Source organism: Marmota marmota, unplaced genomic scaffold (assembly GCF_001458135.2).
Source record: "Marmota marmota marmota unplaced genomic scaffold, marMar, whole genome shotgun sequence".
NCBI lineage: Eukaryota > Metazoa > Chordata > Mammalia > Rodentia > Sciuridae > Marmota > Marmota marmota.
Window position 1 is genome coordinate 619,947 of NW_026000170.1, and position 18,340 is coordinate 638,286.

At 44.7% G+C, this 18,340-nt stretch overlaps 3 protein-coding genes and 1 long non-coding RNA gene across 5 annotated transcripts in view; 2 read left to right on the top strand and 2 right to left on the bottom strand.

Annotated features, from left to right (window-relative positions):
- Window positions 1–154, top strand: part of LOC125611832 — a 6,314-nt gene extending 6,160 nt beyond the window's left edge. Inside the window, exon 3 of the long non-coding RNA XR_007342065.1 lies at window positions 118–154. This is a non-coding gene — a long non-coding RNA (uncharacterized LOC125611832). The remainder of the gene's footprint in view (window positions 1–117) is intronic.
- Dctn1 (dynactin subunit 1) overlaps window positions 1–187 on the bottom strand; it is a 31,377-nt gene extending 31,190 nt beyond the window's left edge. The window contains exon 1 of the mRNA XM_048787386.1: window positions 49–187. The gene's annotated coding sequence lies outside the window, so the exon portion shown is untranslated. The remainder of the gene's footprint in view (window positions 1–48) is intronic.
- Window positions 188–9,115: 8,928 nt separating this feature from the next.
- On the bottom strand, window positions 9,116–14,329 carry CUNH2orf81 (chromosome unknown C2orf81 homolog). Its single transcript, XM_015499815.2, has 4 exons — window positions 14,162–14,329; window positions 10,997–11,236; window positions 10,690–10,911; window positions 9,116–10,565 (listed from the first exon to the last, which is right to left on the bottom strand). Exons 1-4 carry the CDS (start codon window positions 14,177–14,179, stop codon window positions 9,189–9,191), a joined length of 1,857 nt encoding a protein of 618 aa, XP_015355301.2. The 5' UTR covers window positions 14,180–14,329; the 3' UTR covers window positions 9,116–9,188.
- Wdr54 (WD repeat domain 54) lies at window positions 14,276–18,239 on the top strand. 2 transcript variants are annotated; one of them, XM_048787406.1, is made up of 10 exons: window positions 14,276–14,432; window positions 14,818–15,040; window positions 15,209–15,271; window positions 15,624–15,690; window positions 15,787–15,840; window positions 16,127–16,254; window positions 17,129–17,229; window positions 17,329–17,491; window positions 17,664–17,738; window positions 17,816–18,239. In XM_048787406.1, the coding sequence occupies exons 1-10, from the start codon at window positions 14,389–14,391 to the stop codon at window positions 17,945–17,947; spliced, it is 1,050 nt and encodes a 349-aa protein (XP_048643363.1). In that variant the 5' UTR covers window positions 14,276–14,388; the 3' UTR covers window positions 17,948–18,239. The 2 variants fall into 2 exon arrangements, with proteins under 2 accessions (XP_048643363.1, XP_048643364.1); XM_048787407.1 differs by having other exon boundaries at window positions 14,365–14,432; window positions 14,759–15,040.
- The last annotated feature ends 101 nt before the right edge of the window (window positions 18,240–18,340 follow it).

Genomic DNA, 18,340 nt, shown 5'->3' on the forward strand with positions numbered 1-18,340 from the left:
CCCGCCCTCGTGGGCTTCCCGACGCGCCGCCCGACCCCCCAGACTCACTTGAGAACCCCTCGTCCCAGAAACCCAGGGGCGCTCTGAATTTACAGAAAACACTACTCTTTTCCGCAGTACCCGCCTGGCTTAGAAGTGGTAGCCAAGCTTGGCGGAAAAAACATCGATCAGGCACACAGCTGGACAACTAGGGCGTGATAAGCGCATGCGCAGTGAGCCTGGGAAGCTGATAAGGACCTTCGTTGAGAGGTGCGTGGTGGCCAGCGCCCTCCGTCGGCGAAGGGAAGACTGTGTAGAAGATTTGGAGAACCTTTTACAAGCTTTTGAGTGGTAAACTGCCAGTTAAAACAGTAGCAATAAACCATATTTTGTTGGCTTGGCTGGAGAAAAACATAAATTTTGCTGCTACTCAGTGTCAGCCATCATATGTGGATGGAAACATTCTCATGCCTTTTTGATGGTAATGTAAAATAATTCAAATTTTCATAATGGCATTTGGAGCTTTTATATTCTAAAAAATTAAACTTCTTGACTCAGTGTGCCCACTTCTAATAATGTAATCTAAATAAATAACCAAATAAGTTTGCAAAAATGTTTGTATAAAGATGTTGGGAGAGCCAGGATTTCACGGACATGGGCTCGAATTCTAACTGCAATTTACTAGCTAGGTGAGATCTTGGGCCAATTACCTAACTTCTCCGTGCCTCTGTTTCCTCAATTTGTAAAGGAGGATGTTAATGATCCTCTTTTGAGGATCTGATAATAGTATCAATTTCACCTGATTGTTAGGAGAATGGAATGAATCTGAGTTTGAAATATAACTATTACAAAGATATGTTTGTCTCAGTAATCTCAAGTTCAAAACAACCCAAAATATACATAAAATTGATGGTGAGTGGGAGTGAGAGGTAATGATAGAAGGGATGAATTGTTCACCCCTCTACTACTCATCCTCCCCCCCCCATTTCACTTTCTACATTTTTAAAATTATTCTGAATGAATAATATTTCCATATGGTTCAAAAATCAAAATAAATGGGCCTGGTGGCCTATGCCTGTAATCCCAGTGACTTGGGAGGCTGAGGCAGGAGGTTTCCAAATTCAAAATGAGCCTCAGCAATTTAGAGAGGCCTTAAGCAACTCAGAGAGACCTTGACTCAAAACATAAAAAGGGCTGGGAATGTGTGTCTGGATTCAATCCCTGGTACCAAAAAATCATCATCATCCTATCATCATCAAAATAAGATTCAATACACAATGGAACATTTTTCAGCATTAAAAGAGAATAAAATCATAGCATTTGCAGGTAAATGGATGAAGTTGGAGAATATAATGCTAAGTGGAGTTGTTAGCCAATCCCAAAAAAACATATGCTGGATATTTTATCTGATTTATATTGGGGTTGGGAGGGGAAGCATGTGAAGATTAGAGGAACCCTAGATAGGGCAAAGGGAAGGGAGGGGGCAAGGGGTGTAAAAAAGATGGTGGAATGAGATGGACATCATTTCCCTAAGTACATGTATGAAGACACAAATGGTGTGAATATACTTTGTATACAACCAGAGATATGAAAAAGTGTGCTCTATATGTGTAATATGAACTGTAATGCATTCTGCTGTCATATATAACAAATTAGAATTTAAAAAATTTAAAAATAATATTAAAAAATAGTAAGATTCAAAAGTATGTACTTAGAAAACAACCTTCAACCCTTCTTCAAACCTGCTCCATCATTCTTGGTAGGTAACTCTTATTGGTAGTGTCTTATTCATATCCTCAGTAGTTTATTTAAATATGAGCACAAATATATTGTCTCCTTTCTTCCTTTTTTTTTTTCTTGGTACTGGGGATTGATCCCAGGGGTACTTTACCACAGAGCTATATCCTCTATCCCCAAACCTTGTTGTTTTAATTTTGAGAAAGGGTTTCACTAAGTTGGTGAGGCTGGCTTCAAATTTGCAATCCTCCTGCCTCAGCCTCCCCAATTGCTAAGATTACAGACATGCTCCAACCCCACCAGGCTTCCTTCTTTTTTGTGTGTGCAAAAGGTAATACACTATGTTTACTTGTACTTTGTTTTCTTCACTTAACAATATATCCTGAAGCTAAATCAGTACATTAGAGGTCTTCCTCATTCATTTTCCCAGCTCTATTGTATGGACACACTTAATTTATTAACCAGCTTCCTCTAGTTGGATACTTTGTTTCTAGTCTTTTGCTGTTACAAACAAAGTTGTAATGAAACTCTGTGTCCATACACATTGCATGTGTAAGCAAGCTTACCTGTAAGATACATCTTGGTCAAATAATAAATGCATTTATAATTTTAGAAGAAATGACCTCCATCTCCTTCAATGAAAGAGAAGTGATATAAACTCAGCACCCAGAGGTACATGCCTGTAATCCCAGTGACTTTGGAGATGGAGACCCAGGATTGCAAAATAGAAGTTAGAAACCAACCTCAGCAATTTATTGAGACCCTGTCTCAAAAAAAAAAAAAAAAAAAAAAAANGAGAGTAACACTACCCTAAAAGACAACCATGGAGGGAAGGGGAGATATCTGTGTCTCTGTCTCTAACACACACATATACACACACCATCACCACCACCACAGTAGGTACAGCTCTTTCCTCTGAACAATTCTTTCAAGCTACTTCTTCCACTTTCAAGTCCCTATTCCTGATGGATCTCATACAAGTGTCCTTATCCCTTAGCAAATAAACTTGTTGAGAAAGAAATAGTATAAAATATAAATTGAAAAATTTTTAAAGGCACTACAACCAGGTGCAGTGATGCATGCTTATAAAATGCAGCAATCTGGAGTCTGAGGCAGAAGGATTGCAAGTTAAGACCAGGCTCAGTAAATTGACCAGACCCTGTCACAAAAAATGTAAAAGGGCTAGAGATAGCTCAGTGGTTAAGTGCTCCTGGGTTCAATCTCCAATACCAAAATAAATAAATAAGTTTTAAAAGGGGAGACCACTACATATACATATTTGTTATTTTGGTAAAATATACATACACTTTGCTAATTTAACTATTTTATAAAGTATACAGTTCAGTAGCATTAACATTTTTGTACAATTATTACTTCCATTCATCTGCAGAACATTTTCATCTTTCCACACTAAAACTGTACCAAATAAGGCCAGACACAGTGGTGTACCCCTGTAATCCCAGAGGCTCAGGAGGAAGAGGCAAGTTCAAAGCCAGTCTTGGCAATTTAGCAAGACCCTAAGCAACTTAGCGAGACTCTGTCTCAAAATTAAAATAAATAAATAAAAAATGTACCAAACAAACACTAACTCCCCATTCTTCCCTTTCCCAACCTCCAATAATTATCATTCTTTGTCTTGATGAATTTGATTATTCTAAGCACCTCATATAAGTAGTAGAATCATACAATATTTTTTCTTTGATGCCTGGTATATTTCACTTAGCAAATGTCTTCAAAGCTAATCCCAATTGTAACATGTGTCAGAATCTCATTCCTTTTTAAGGATGGATTAATATTCCAACATATAAATATACCAATTTTTTATCCATTTTTCCCTCGAGAGGTATTTGGGTTGTTTCCACCTTTTGGCTATTATAAATATGCACATTTTAAAAACAAACATACATATCCCACTCACCCCATTCCCCAGATTCCTTCTCAAAGCAACTATTAATGCTTGGTTGTTGTTGTGTGTCTATGTGTGTGTTTGTGTGTGTTGTCCCAGAGTAAGACTTTGGAAACTTATGCATTTTAAATGCAAATAACAGCTCCCTGTGAACACTGTACTGAACCTTGCTTTTATCCCTACTGAACAATCTGGATAATATGTCTTGGAGGTTTAAAGGTCATCCTGTTATTACATTGAGATTATCATGCCTTGTTCTATATGGGGATATATATCTTTATATCTTGGCATGTATGTGTATGTGTGTGTGTGTGTGTGTGTGTATATATATATATGGATATATACACACATATGTATATGTTTATGACTGGAACAACCTTTAACAGATGTGCTGAGTTTGGGATGTGAAGCTACCAGGCCTTGGATGGAGGTGGAACGCAGAAAAAATTCAAATGCTGTTCAGCAGCATGAAAGGGAAGACCCACTGAATCTAAAGGACAGGTCATGGGCTGGGGTTGTGGCTCAGCAGTAGAACACTCGTCTAACACATGCGAGGCCCTGGGTTTGATCCTCAGCACCACATAAAAATAAACAAAGTATTGTGTTCAACTACTTCTAAAAAAACAAATAATTGTAAAAAATAAAATAAAGGACAGGTCATGCTTATAAGAGAACTATTGGGGGGGTGCTGGAGTTGTGGGTCAGTGGTAGAGTGCTTACCTGGCATGTGTGAAGCTCTGGGTTCACTCCTCAGCACCACATGTAAATAAATAAATTAAATAAATAAAAGATCCATTGACAACTAAAAAATATTTAAAAAAATAAAAAAGAACTATGGGGGTGATTGTTTGTTTGTTAATATATTGCATTAGGTTAAGTGGCCTGCAAGGGAAATTATACTGTCTTTGTCCTTTTTATTGTTTCTTAATAAATGCTGTTTTAAGGGACCCAGCCAGTCTTTGGTCCCCTCTGATGAGGAGCCTGAATGACACCCCAAGGACTCCCAAACTGCTGTGTGGCTACAGCCCATTCCCCCAACCTATAATGCAGAACACCGAAGAACAGCTGTTCTCTTGGGGGTGAAATTCTAGGCATTAGATGACATGGGAAAGCATCAAGGGGGAGAAACCCCTCTCAGGAAGGAATACTATTTTCCAGAATGAGGCGGATTTTTAGGCTTCAAAGCTTGGAGAAGTGATGGATGAAGGAAGAGGGCAAATCAATGGTGACAAAGCCAAATGTGGAAGATGATAGATATAGGGGCGAGAAGTATCTAGATTAGGGCTGGAGTCATAGCACAATGGTAGAGCACTTGCCTGGCATGTGTAAGACACTGGGTTTGATTCTCAGCACCACATAAAAATAAATAAAAATAAAGGTCCATTGACAACTAAAAATAATATTTAAAAAAAAGAAGTATCTAGATATACCAACACCATCTAGTAGACATATGAAATTTTGAAATTGTCTTTAATTGATATACAAACTAATAAATTTAAAGAAATTTTGGGAGAAAATTATTAAAATTAAATTTCACATGTCAGCCACATATATAATTTCTAAAGACACAATTCTAAAAAGTAAAAAGAAACAAGTGAAGTTAATTATATATATATATATATATATATATATGAGGGGTACCAAGGATTGAATCCTGGGGCACTGTACCACTGAGCTATATCTCCAGCCCTTTTTATTTTTAATTTTGAGGCAGGATCTTGCTTAGTTACTTAAGGCCTTGCTAAATAGCTGAGGCTGACTATGAACTTAAAATCCTCCTGGCTCAGCCTCCCAAATCACAAGGATTACAGATCTTTGCCACCAACCCTGACAACAATATATTTTTACCCAATATTTTTACTAATATTTCCAAAATATTACCATTTCAATGTGCAATAATCATCAGTATAAAAATACTATTGAAGTTGGGCATAGTGGCACACACCTGTAATCCCAATGACTTGGGAAGCTGAGGTAGAAGGATCCCAAGTTGGAGGCCAGCTTGGGTAATCTAGCAAGACCCTGTCTCAAAAAATAAAGAGGCTGGGGATGTAGCTCAGTGGAAGAATCTCTCTGTGTTCAATCCCCCATAACACACACACACACACACACACACACACACATGGTAAATGTTGGGATAGCATTTTTTTTTTTTACTAAGTCTTTGAAATTCAGTGTGTATTTGCATTTATGGCACACATTTATTAAGATGTTATGTTCACAACAGAATTTTTTTCAGTACTAAGTATCAAACACAGGCTCCCAAGCATACTAGGCAAGACCTCTCCCACTGAGTCACTCCCTAGCCCTGAAAATACTTCATATAGTTTAGATTTCGATTTCATAAAATTTAAAATAAAAAAATACATTCCAGCAGGGCTCAGTGGTACTTGCTTGTAATCCTAGAGACTCAAGAGACTGAGGCAGGAGGATCACAAGTTACAATCCAGCCTGGGCAACTTGGTGAGACCCTGTCTCACATAACAAAAAGGGCTAGAGATGTAGCTCAGTGATAGAGTGCCCCTCTCAATTCAGCCCTCAGTACTGCAAAAACAAACAAAGAAAAAACTGTTAAATATGCAGATTTGAAAATCTGGAGTAAACACTAAAGAACAGAGACAGAATGTATTCTTTCAGAGAGAGAGAATTTCAAAACAGGAAAGCAATTCTACTACACTCTAAGATGTTACCCACCTGCTGGGCACAGTGGTGCACACCTGGAATCCCAACAGTGTGGGAAACTGAGGCAGGAAGATCACAAGTTCAAAGTTCAGTGCCCCTGGGTTTAATCCCTGGTACCCACCAACCCCACACCCTCCAAAAAAGAGAAAGAAAAAGAAAAGGACTGGGGATGTGGCTTAATGGTTAAGTGCCCTTAGGTTCAATACCTGGTTTAAAAAAAAAAAATCTGTTGCAATGACTAACTCTTTGTCTGTCTAGAACTAACAGATGAGGAAGAAGGATGGGCTCTCATATCCCCTTGCTGGTTGTATTTGGAGCTGACTAATTCTGCCAGCAGCTTCCTAATCCTGATTTGTACCAACTGGGTGCTCCTGCTAAGTGACACAAGTGTGCTGGGTCATCCTCAGCAAGTGACTGGATTCCAAGAAGTGTGTGTGTGTGTGTGTGTGTGTGTGTGTGTGTGTGTGTGTGTGTGTTATGGGGGATTCTCATGGAAGGCAACCATGAAAGCCAGTAAATAACCAGAATGCTGGGGTATAAAGAAGAGTAGGCATCACAGAAGGTTAGCATCCATCCTTCATTACCTCAGAGTGGATCTGAAAGCAGAAAGGACTCAACATAGTTAGTGGTAAAGGTGAAATCTAGGCTCTTGGGGGTAAGTGTCTTGGAATATCCTGGGAAGAGATGAGAATATAGGTGATGGAAGGATAACAGTTTAGGGAGATATATTGGGGCTCAGTAGAAATGTCACAATGTATAGGCAAAGATGGAGGCAATGAAGTTTTCCCTCTGACTCAAGGTAGGATTTTTAGGGGAGTGTATAGATGCAATACATGGATTCAGCAGAATGTACGTTAGGCTTTGGAGATGCCTGTTTTGGAGTTCCTGAGTTAGGAAAGAGATCCTGGAATGTTTGTGGAGAAGAAAGTCATGGTACATATCACTGATTCCAGCACTGTTTACCAGCAGGTATATCTCAGGACACTTCTGCAAATGCCACTGGGCAAAAATCCAAATGGAAGCCACAAATCTGATGTCCTTCTTGCCAGGCAGGAAACTGCATGGATCCATGCTTCTAGTGACACCAGAGTTTGAGATGAAACTTAATTCTTCATTTCTGCTGGTGGGGGGAGTCTGTGTAAGTTGTAGGCCTCTGAAGCCAAGAAAACCTATTTTGGTATTAGAAACTAATTATGGCAGGTGCCAGCTCCAAATGTCACAGCTGGCAAAGCTGATTCTTCTCCACTACTATCCAGTGGCATGTTGCAGCTCTTAATAAGTGGTCTATGCCCTCCAGTGTTGCAGCAGACCCCAGCAGCTCTCCACCAATTTCTTCTTTCTGGTTTCTTTTCTCCTGAATTTGAAGAATAAAATCCACACATAGAAAGAATAAGTGTAAAAGAGTAGGATTTAGGGGTTGGGGTTGTGGCTCAGTGGTAGCGTGCTTGCTTAGTATGTATGAGGCACTGGGTTCGATTCTCAGCACCACATAAAAATAAATTAATTAAATAAAGGTATTGTGTTCATCTATAACTAAATTTTTTTAAAGGTAGGATTTATTCAAGTGAGTAGCAAATACAGATCTCTCTGGGGTGAGAGGGAGCCCACTAGGGGTGACCACTTGAATGTGCTAGTCTAGGGGTTTATATAGCTCTTGAATCAACATTATTGGTCCAAATTTATGCTAATCAGGCCTTGGAAAGTATCAATGCTATTGGTTAGCCCTGCAATCCCATTAGGTCTGCCCTACCTCTTACTGCTCATCATCTAGGGCTGGGTCACCAATGGGACAATTCAGTGAGCCCTGGTTTGCCTCAGCATGGCTCACTATGCCACAGGCCTGTGTTGGCATGGTGGGCTCCTTGTAATTGAGGCCTGTACTTGCCTTCCACACTCCAGACCACCCAGGGCCACCACTCCACCATTTCAGATGAGGGCTTGGCTTCTCCAGCTCTGGAGGTAGGAACTACATGGGGCCCATGAAAAGCCAGCTACCAGGCCACAATTTTCCCAATGCCCATGGCAGGGCACCTTCAGAGTAGAACAGTCTGGGTGGAGACTAGAAGGCATTGGAATAAGGGGAAAGGCAAGGGTGTTAAGAGTGGAGAATGATCCCCTCTTGTCCTGGGATTATTGAGGACTGAGGTCTAGTGATGTGACAGGGTAGGAGAAGTGCTCAGCCCAGTCATTATTGCTGTCTGCCCAGTCACTTCTGTGTAACAGGCCTGAGACTCCTGCCAGAGCTGCCCATATTGAGCAAGCAGGTGAACCCAGAAACATAAGAAAAATCCAGGGCTTCAGCCCAGGGTGCTGAGTGAAGCTCACAGCAACATAGCAGAGACTGCCACCTGGCCACTGGGAAGTGCTTGGAGGGGTGGGGGCTAGAACACATTGCATCGTGGGGACTAGCGATGAGGCAGGTGTGGAGTTTATGGCAAACCTCTACCCAAAAGTAAAACTTGGATTTGCAGTCTAAGATGAACAGACTAAGCTCCAAGAACCAGGGGTGCAAATCAAGTTCCTCTTATCTTTAGTTATTTTGTGCTTAGGCAGGACCATCCCCTTCCATGCCTAATAAAACAGAAATTTCTCCTCTATGAACTAGAGCTCTTTTTGCAGACTTTATATACACTCCTTTGCAGAATGCCTCTGCTGGGGAACAGCCTAGTCCCTAAAGCAGGGTCTCCTAAGGATGGTGATGGGGCTATCCCCTGGAGCCCTTGTTCCATCTTCTTTTTAGGCCTGCAGGACAACTGCTCCCCCTGGCGTTCAGTGAGAGAATAGACACCCTTGGAAGTAACATCAAACCAATTCCTAGAGCAATTCAGGTGTTTTATTTCTGACAGGCAGGCACAGGGTAGGTGAAATTCCCACTGCCAGAGGTTCAAGAACCGGAATGGGGCATGGGCTTTGAGGGGAGCAGCCACACTTTGGGAGTTGCACTCTTTGTTAGCTGTTCTGCTGTCACATGAGGTTTGGACACACCTTTCTGGATGGGCCGCTGCTCAACTGCAGGAGAGGTGCCTCCTTCTTCTTTGTCTTCCTCTTGGGACACAGCAGACTTAAGCAGCACCTGGGTGCTACGGTTCCACATGCTCACACCAGGAGCCAACTTCACTGCTTCTGGCACCAACACTGGCCTCCAGAATACCTGGGATGTGGCCTCAAGGACCTGAGGCATTGTTTGGGGCCATCCAGAAGCCTGGCCATCCTTTTCAGCAAGCCCCAGGCCCTGTGGGGGCACACGGGTGCGGCCAGCCCACAGGTTGCCCAGCAGCTCAGCCTCCCTCTCCCAGCCACTGGGCCACTTGGCTCTGGGCCACACACTGGGGCTGGACCTGTGAGCAGCTTCAACAACTGCCGGGTGTGTGCCAAGGAAATGAATCCCAGGGCTTGGGAAAGGTAGCTTCGACCCAAAGGATAGTGATGGTGGGCCTAAGTTTAAAGTGGGTAATTGGAGTCTGGGTTCTGGGCCCACAGCACGGAAAGGAATGTCAGGTTGTAGAGGGAAGAACGCAGCCAGGGATGCAGGGACTTGGGGGCCAGGGGTTTGGAGTCCAACCTGGGCCTGGATCTTTCCCTGCTGGCGCTTACGGTAGGCTTCCAAGGGGTGAACCTTGGAGTCTGGAACCAAGACCTCAGCCAGGGGGCGCACCCAGTGGCGGGGAAGCCGCGCAGGGTCCAAGCGCACCTCGGCTGCCTTGCGATCCACCCTGGACTGAAGCGCGCCACGCCGCGAATCCAAGTACACAGGCTGCTGCGACTGGGAGGACACTGTTGCACTGAGAGCACTGGTGTCGCCCTTGGAGGAGAAGGGTACTAACACGCCTGAGGCATTGGGGGACATCGCCTGGGTCTTGCGCTTCAACTGGTCCCCAGCCGCGTCTGGTTGGGGAACGCAAGAGTAGAAGTCCTCCAGCGACAGGGGGCCCCTGAGGTGCTGTGGGCTCTGGCTCTCCACAGAGGCCCGGGGAAGGGCTACCTGGGACAGCTCCGGGAAAGGACGAGGACTCTCTGCAAGTTCCACTTCCAATGACGGTTGTACACTCCCATTCAAGAACCCAACCAAGGAAGAGTGGCTTCTTGCCCCACGATCAGGTTCCTCCAGAGTATCCCCGAGCTCTGCCTCCAGAAACAGCTCCGGATTGGGCTGGGGACCCAAGGTGACACTCAGAGAACGCTCCCGAGATTCCGTCAGTTCTTGGGAGGCTCTTCCCGGCCCCGATCTTCTTAAAGGGATCCGGTCCAGGTTCTCCAGGTCCTGCGGAAATGCACCGGGATGGTGAGAGGTCAGAAAGGGAGAGAAGAATTAAGGACAGGAGTCCTGAAAGGCCCCTAAGTAGATCAAAGACGCGGCGGGACGCTGGGCTAGGAAGGAGGCTTACTTCAACTTGGCAATTCTCCTCCAGAACCTCCGAGGCAGGTGTGTGCAGCACGGGTACAGAGCCCTGAGCCCAAGCATCGGTCGTGCACGCCAGGGGCTCTTCATCCTCGCCCCATGTGGGGTCCTCAGCCACTGCTGATTCTCCCTCGTCCCGAGCCAGGAAGCGCCACTCAATGATCTGCAGCATGGCCTCCCGGGCCTGACTGATGGTAAATGGAATGCACTGCGAAAGTGAGGAAGCATCTCAGTCCCGCAAGGAATGGTGGGTCGGGAGAAATTGAGTCTGGAAGACCAGGATCCAGACCCACCTGCTGGGTCAGGTAGACTTGGAAGGCGGAATCCATGACTCGAGCCAGCAGATCCGCCAGGATGTCCCCCACTACGTCCTCGCCCTCCTCGATAGCGGTTAACGCGATCCACTCGGCCTCATTAAGCCGCCCAGGCACGATCTCCACCTGTGGCACCGTCACGGTGGGCGGTCGCGCCTTCTCAGCCTTGGATCGGGTCATCCCTCGGTCTCGGGCCTGCCTCTCCTGTCTTTCCTGCCTCTGTGGGAATGAAACGGCACTCAGGGCAGGTAACAGAGAAGTGCGACTGAAGGAAGCTTACAGAAATTATTTAGTAGAAAGGGAAGGGGACAATTTACTAAGAGACTATCATGTTGCTAATTGCTTTAATTTTCATAAGTCCACTAAGGTTGTTTTACAGACAAAGAAACTGAAGCTTGGCAGAAGTTAGCCATAATTTGCTTGGAAGCACAGAGTTTTAGATGAAGCTTACATAAAGCTCTAACCCCATGGTCCTTGCTAATTGCAGGAGTGCAAAGTGTCCAAAGTCATTGAGAGTTCAAAGAACTTGAGAAGAATGAGAAAATAAGCAAGCTGGAATTACTGGTGCTATTTTGTATGTCTTCTATATTGTTAACTACCATTTTTATCCCTATTTTATGTGATTTGCCTAGGATCACACAACTAGAAAATAGTCAGAATTTCTGTCAGTTTGTCTAATTTCAGAACCTGATTTTATCCTATCTCTCAAATTAAAAATATTTGAAACACATACAAAAAGGATATATATCTCCAAATACATTAAAAACTCATATAAAAGGGAAAAGCCATTTAAGATACCAAAGATAAAACAACATTTCATAAAAGAGAAACTGTAGATGATTTAATACATATTTGAAAAGATGTCTAATCCTCAATTTTATCAAAAGATATACATTTAATTTATATTCTCACTTTTAGGTCATCTTAAGAGAAATTTTTTTGGCCTGGCACAGTGGAGCATGCCTGTAATCGCAGTGGTTTGGGAGGCAGAGGCAGGAGGATTGCAAGTTCAAAGCCAACCTCAGCAATTTATCGAGGTGTTAAGCAACTCAGTGACACCTGGTCTCTAATAAAATACAAAATAGGGCTAGGGATGTGGCTCAGTGGTCTAGTGCCCCTGAGTTCAATCCCTGGTACCAAAAAAGAAAAGAAAAGAAATTATTTTTAAAGCCAGGTGTGGTGATGCATCTCTGGAATCCCAGAAACTCAGGAGGCTGATAACTCAGAAGGCTGAGGTAGGAGAATCTCCAGTTTGAGGCCAGCTTCAGCAACTTAGAGATCCTATCTCAAAAAAAAAAAAAAAAATAGTGGTAGGGAGGTAGCTCAGGGTCCAATCTCCAGTACTTCAAAAAATTATTTTAACATAAGAATACTCATGCCAGCAAAGTACATAATGTGACACCATGCTGATGGGAATATTAAGTGGAAAAATATTTTTGGAAAGCCATTCAGTGGTATGTATCAAGAACATTAAAAATATTTTTAAGACAAGTGTAATGACAGATGCTTGTACTAGTGATTACTCTGAAGGCTAAGGCAGGAGGATCACTTGAGCCCAGTAGTTCAGGCCAGCCTGGACAACATAGCAAGACACCATCTCAAAAAAAGAAGGAGGAATCTGTCACTGTGGCATATATCTATAATCCCAGTGACTGGTGAGGCTGAGGCAGGAGGATAGCAAATTTGAGGCCAGTCTCAGCAACTTAGTGAGGCTCTCAACAACTTAGTGAGATCTTGTCTTAAAATAAAAAATAAAAAGGGCTGGGAACTGTTCAGTGGATAAGCACCTCTAGATTCAATTCCTGGTACGAGAGAGAGAGAGAGAGAGAGAGAGAGAGAGAGAGAGAGAGAGAAATGTTTTTGACCTTTGACCCTGACATTTCAATTCTATAAAGGCATTCAAAAGGCATATTCTGAAATAAAGATTAAAATATATTTTCTGATATATATTCTCTGTGATGCTATACACTAGAATACTGAAACATATCCAAGAAAAAAAGGTGATAATTATGCTGTATCTGTGTAATAGAATGTTAGGCAATGATTAAAAAATAATTTTTAGGAAGAATTCCCAATGGCATAAGAAAATGTTCATGATATAATGTTAAGTAAAAGAAACAAGATACAAAGTTGCTTGTCAATTACATCAGATATATAGACAAATATGTATTAAGGAAAAATAAAACATCAAAACAATTACAGAAGGTATGTTTATTTTCTGTTTTTCTCTATTTTATAAGTTCTCTACAATGAGTTTGTATCCTTTTGTAATTAATGTACTTAAAAAGAAGACTAGTCCTCAAAACTCACTTTAGAGACATGGTAACTTACTCTCTTGGGAGACTTCTCACTTCCCTACAACAGTCTCTCTGAACCTGGTTCCTTCCAAAATTGACTTCCAAAAGCAATCTTCCCAAACTTTTATCTACTGCCCTCCAACCTTCTAAACTCATACTTGATATTCCCTAAAATTCATTCTCCCTCAAATCTGATGTTTCCTAAACCTCACACTGAACCCCAAATCCCTTACACCTCTTTTCGCCTTTCCACCAGCAAGAACAGGAAGCACTAGGATAACATTTGGTTCCTTAGACCTCTCCCAGTCTTTCATCTGACCCCTGCGATGGTGCCTAGACCTGGCCTGATTTGAGGGGTGGTGGGTGAGAGATAGGATACTTGTGCACAAAGGCTCTTCAGATATGTTTTCTTTATTTTAAAATTTCTTGGCTTTGGAACAATTTGACTTTCAAATGCAACCTCATAGTTGTTTAATCCATTTGTTCCTTCTGAAATTCTCGAAATAGAGGATTTATCCATCAACACCTCCCCCCCAGCTGCCTGACCAATTCTGGTTTATCCATTGAAATGGCAAGCTCGGTGAAAGAAATTTATAATATGTGTTAGCTGTTTCCAAATTCACTTTTTATTCTCGAGCCCCAAATCATTCATTGACTCTTTCCTGAGAGGTCCCAGAGTGACAGGGCGCGAGGGGGCAAAGTGCAAATGAGTGCAGATGTAGGCTTTCTGCCCAAGTACGGATATGGCTTCCTCGGTCATCTTGAACGCCCAGGCCGCGCAGAATGGCCCACTCTTTCTGACACCGACCTTACTGGCCGACGCACCCCCCCTTGAGCTGAAGCTCACCGAGCCATCATGCGCCATCGCCCCGGCAATCGCTCCAACCCGGGTGTCCCGGCTGATTCCTTGACGCGTCTCTGCTGCGGACGCTGCCGCCGCCTAACGGTCGCCTCGGAGACCACGGAGAGCGTTGGATTGCTCGCCCCGCCCACAGTTTCCCCGGCAACCGCGCCGCGCTCAGCACGTTCCGACCGTTCGCTCCGCCCAATAGCCTGCGTGGGTGCGTCGTCTCTATGGTGGCGGCGGATTCGGAGAGACCGAAGGATCCAGCAGTCAGGCAAGGAGATGTGGGGCTGCGGGTGTGATCTAAGACCCTGACAGGATGCTATTATAGGGAACCAAGTCCAGAGAGGAAGGGCCTGGGGGCCTCATCCCGCCCTTTTGGCTTGGGCACCTGGGGCCACCGGCTCCTGTGTCATCACCATTCCTCCTCTGGGATTCCCCATCGTCCTGTGACTCAGCCCTGGGACTCCCCTCTTCTGGTGTAGGAGACCTTCCTCCCGCCGTGAGACCCTTACCTATCATGTTCTCGGGGCACTTCATCACATCACCCAGTCTCAGGGGTCTCCCTCAGTGCCTCATGATTGCTCCTCCCACCCCCAGGAATCTCTACTGTGATCTTTTCCCTTTGCGCCCTGGGATTGGGGTGTTTCTTCCCCCAGGATGTTCCGCCGGGAGCGCTCCGTCCCCCTTCGAGGCTCAGCCGCCGCCCTGTGTAACAACCTCAGTGTGCTGCAGCTGCCCGCCCGCAACCTCATGCATTTTGCTGTGGTCCACGGACCAAGCGCCCAGCTTCTCAGCGCTGCCCCTGAGGGTGTACCATTGGCCCAGCGCCAGCTTCACGCCAAAGAGGGCGCTGGAGTGAGCCCCCCACTTATCACTCAGGTGAGGCACAGAGTTGGGTGAGGTGTTGGTGAACTCAGACCTACCCCACCCCCATCCTTTTCAAACCTCAAGAAATAGGCCTTCCCCTAATTCTCTGAATTTCCACTCTTCTGATGCCTCATATCCCCTACTCTGATTTTCTCCTTATTCTGATCCACCTACCTCCAGGTCCACTGGTGTGTCCTCCCCTTCCGAGTACTGCTGGTACTCACCTCACATAGAGGGATACAGGTAAGAAGACTCCCACCAGTCAACTCCCCTCCTTTAGACCTCCCTTAGACCTTTCTGCACTTTCCTGCAGTCTCTTCCAAACTTTTTACATTTGTAGCCTGCTCTTCCTCTATTTCTCATCTTCCATTTTCTCTAGTTCCCAAGTGCCTCCTTGTCATCACCATCAGCCTCTTTACTACCTGTATAACCTTAGGCCTACCCTAGTTATCCTCCTCTGAAAAAATAGTGTCTGTCTCCCAGAATGGTTTTAAGGATTAAATGGACTAAAGTTAACATGGATATGTGAAGAACTCTGTACAAGACTCAGCAAAGATCAGCTGGACCATGGCCTATCCTTGCCCCTCTGTTCCAGATGTATGAGTCTGATGGTTCCATCATGGTCTACTGGCATGCACTGGATTCTGGAGATACCTCTTCAGGTACCTGCAGGACAAAGTGGGGTGGGTAGGCATAAGAAGTGTTTACCAAGGCTGGGGAAGGTGCTATTTCTGATAGTTTTCCCTTTTCACACTCAGTACAGGCTGTGTTTGCTCGAGGAATTGCTGCCAGTGGCCACTTCATCTGTGTGGGTGAGGGGGCCAGGGGCAGGGAGGGCATTAGGGAAATGGAGATAGGGGTGTGGGTTTCAGCCAGGAGAATGTTGAGGCACTGAGGAAATTATGAAGGGTTAGATAGGAGGGTGAAAGAGAAAGGGATAGAAAGGATGGGGTAGGATGAAGGCAGTGAGTAGAGGAGCCAGGTTGTTGGAATAATGGGTTTGTTACTAAGGTAGAGTATGGAAAGAGTGCTGAGTGTGGTGGTTAAAAACCTAGGAGGGTCAAGAAGTCATCCAGGGGGTGCTGGTTCTGGCTGCAGGAACATGGACAGGACGGGTGCTGGTGTTTGACATCCCAGCAAAGGGTCCCAACATTGTACTGAGTGAGGAGCTTGCTGGACACCAGACAGCAGTCACAGATATTGCAACGGAGCCTGCCCAGGGACAGGTGAGTAGACTTCTCTTATCCATCTTGGTGAGCCTAGGAACCTTACCCACCCTGGGAGGCAACAGACCTGGGTTTGAGTCTTGGTTCTACCACGAAGCAGCTGGATGGCTTTGGGCAAATCTGTTCCTTCCTAGACTTCAACAACTTCAGCTTCAGTGATAAAACTAGAGGTACTTTAGGTGGCATTTTATAGTTCATTAAGCCCTTTGATACTGGTATGGATTGAGGAATTGGAAAAAAAATGGTTTCTATGATGCTGTCCAGCTCTAATACACATAGCTTCCTTCTGTGGACTTGAGCAAGTACTACTTATTTAGGCCCAACTCCAGAGGCCACCTCTCCTGGAGCATATTTCAGCTCCCACTCTAATCTCTTTTAGCTAAACCCTGAATTGGTTTAGCTAAACTGCCCTCAAAGACAACTCTTGTCTCCCCAACTGAATTGCAAACCTCTTGAGAATAGGGTGTGTATTTTCTGATTTGTATTGTCCATGGCACCTTGTCCAAGGCTGTCTGGTGTTGGAGATCAAGAGGCCCAGAGTCACTCATGATTCATTGTAAGACCTCCAAAAAGTCATGACACTATCACTTCAATTTCATCATCCATTCAACAAGGACAGTTACTTATTCCCTTCTAATACAGATGCCAGGGTGGAGATGCGGTACTTTTAATCCTATAAGAAAATGCAAGGGAAGCAGTCTGCTTGAGGAAATCCTGAAGAGGATTTCTAGTGGGTCCACTCGATGAGGGGTCCACATCTTGTCCTTTCCTTGGAGAGGCAAAGATACAAATATGGCCTCCCTTCCCCTCCTGCCCTATACTCAGGACCATAGCAGGGAAGAAAGGGAAGAGCTGATCCCACCTTTCCCCTCAGGATAGCGTGGCTGACATGGTGACAGCTGATGATTCAGGCTTGTTGTGTGTCTGGCGATCAGGGTCTGAATTCACATTACTGACCCGCATTCCAGGATTCGGGTAGGTGAGGCAAAAGGGAGCTGTGGCCTTCCTGATGTATTTCAGGGTGGGGAGTGGGAGTGAGTCTGGAGAAACCAAAGTTAAATGTCACCTTTGCAGGATACCATGCCCCTCTGTGCAGCTATGGCAGGGGATCATAGCAGCAGGCTATGGGAACGGCCAAATACGTCTATATGAGGCCACTACAGGAACTCTACATGTCCAGATCAATGCCCACGCACGGGCCATCTGTGCCCTGGACCTCGCTCCTGAGGTGGGCAAGGTCAGTCTACTCCTACCTGCCTAAACTCTTTCTCCTCTGAGCACCTAGGCTTGGTCTGTACTCAGGGACCCCCTTCCCCAGGGTACCTGAGCAGGTGTTCCAGTCTGCAACCATCCTGTCAGGAAATTCTGATTTTCACTCTTTCTCCATTTTTTTTTTTTTTTAAATATAGCTACTTTCTGCAGCTGAGGACACCTTTGTACACATCTGGAAGCTAAGAAGAAGCCCAGAGAGTGGCTACATTGAGGTGTGTGTCATGGGAAGGGTGGAATGGCGGCCCAAGCACAGGGCAATAGGCCCTGATCAACCCTCTTCCCCCACCAGGTGGAACACTGTCATGGTGAGTGTGTATCTGACATCCAAGTGTGTGGTGCTCGATTCTGTGATCCCTCAGGCAGCTCCTTTGCTGTGACTGGCTATGACCTCGCTGAGATCCTGAGATACAGCAGTGTGTGAGAGAAGAGCAGACTTCCCTTCTCCCTATGGTATTTATAAAGTGTCCCCTCCATCTAGCCCTTGTCTGATCACTCAGTATCACAGTCATACTTTGCAACGGTGACGTAAGCTCCAGGGAGGAGGGAGTGTATAGGTCCAGACCATGCAGAGTCAACCTGTCCTCAAGTACCAAGTGAAACCAGGTGCAGTTTTAGGCCTGTAATTCCAGTAACTCAGGAGGCCGAGGCAAGAAGTTTGCAAGTTCAAGACCAGCCTCAGCTACTAAGCAAGACCCTGTCTCAAAATAAAAAGTGAAAAAGGGCTGGGATTGTGGCTCACTGGTAGAGTGTACCTGGGTTCAGGCCCCAGTACCAAAAACAAGCAAAAAAAAAAAGAAAGAAAGAAAAAGAAAAA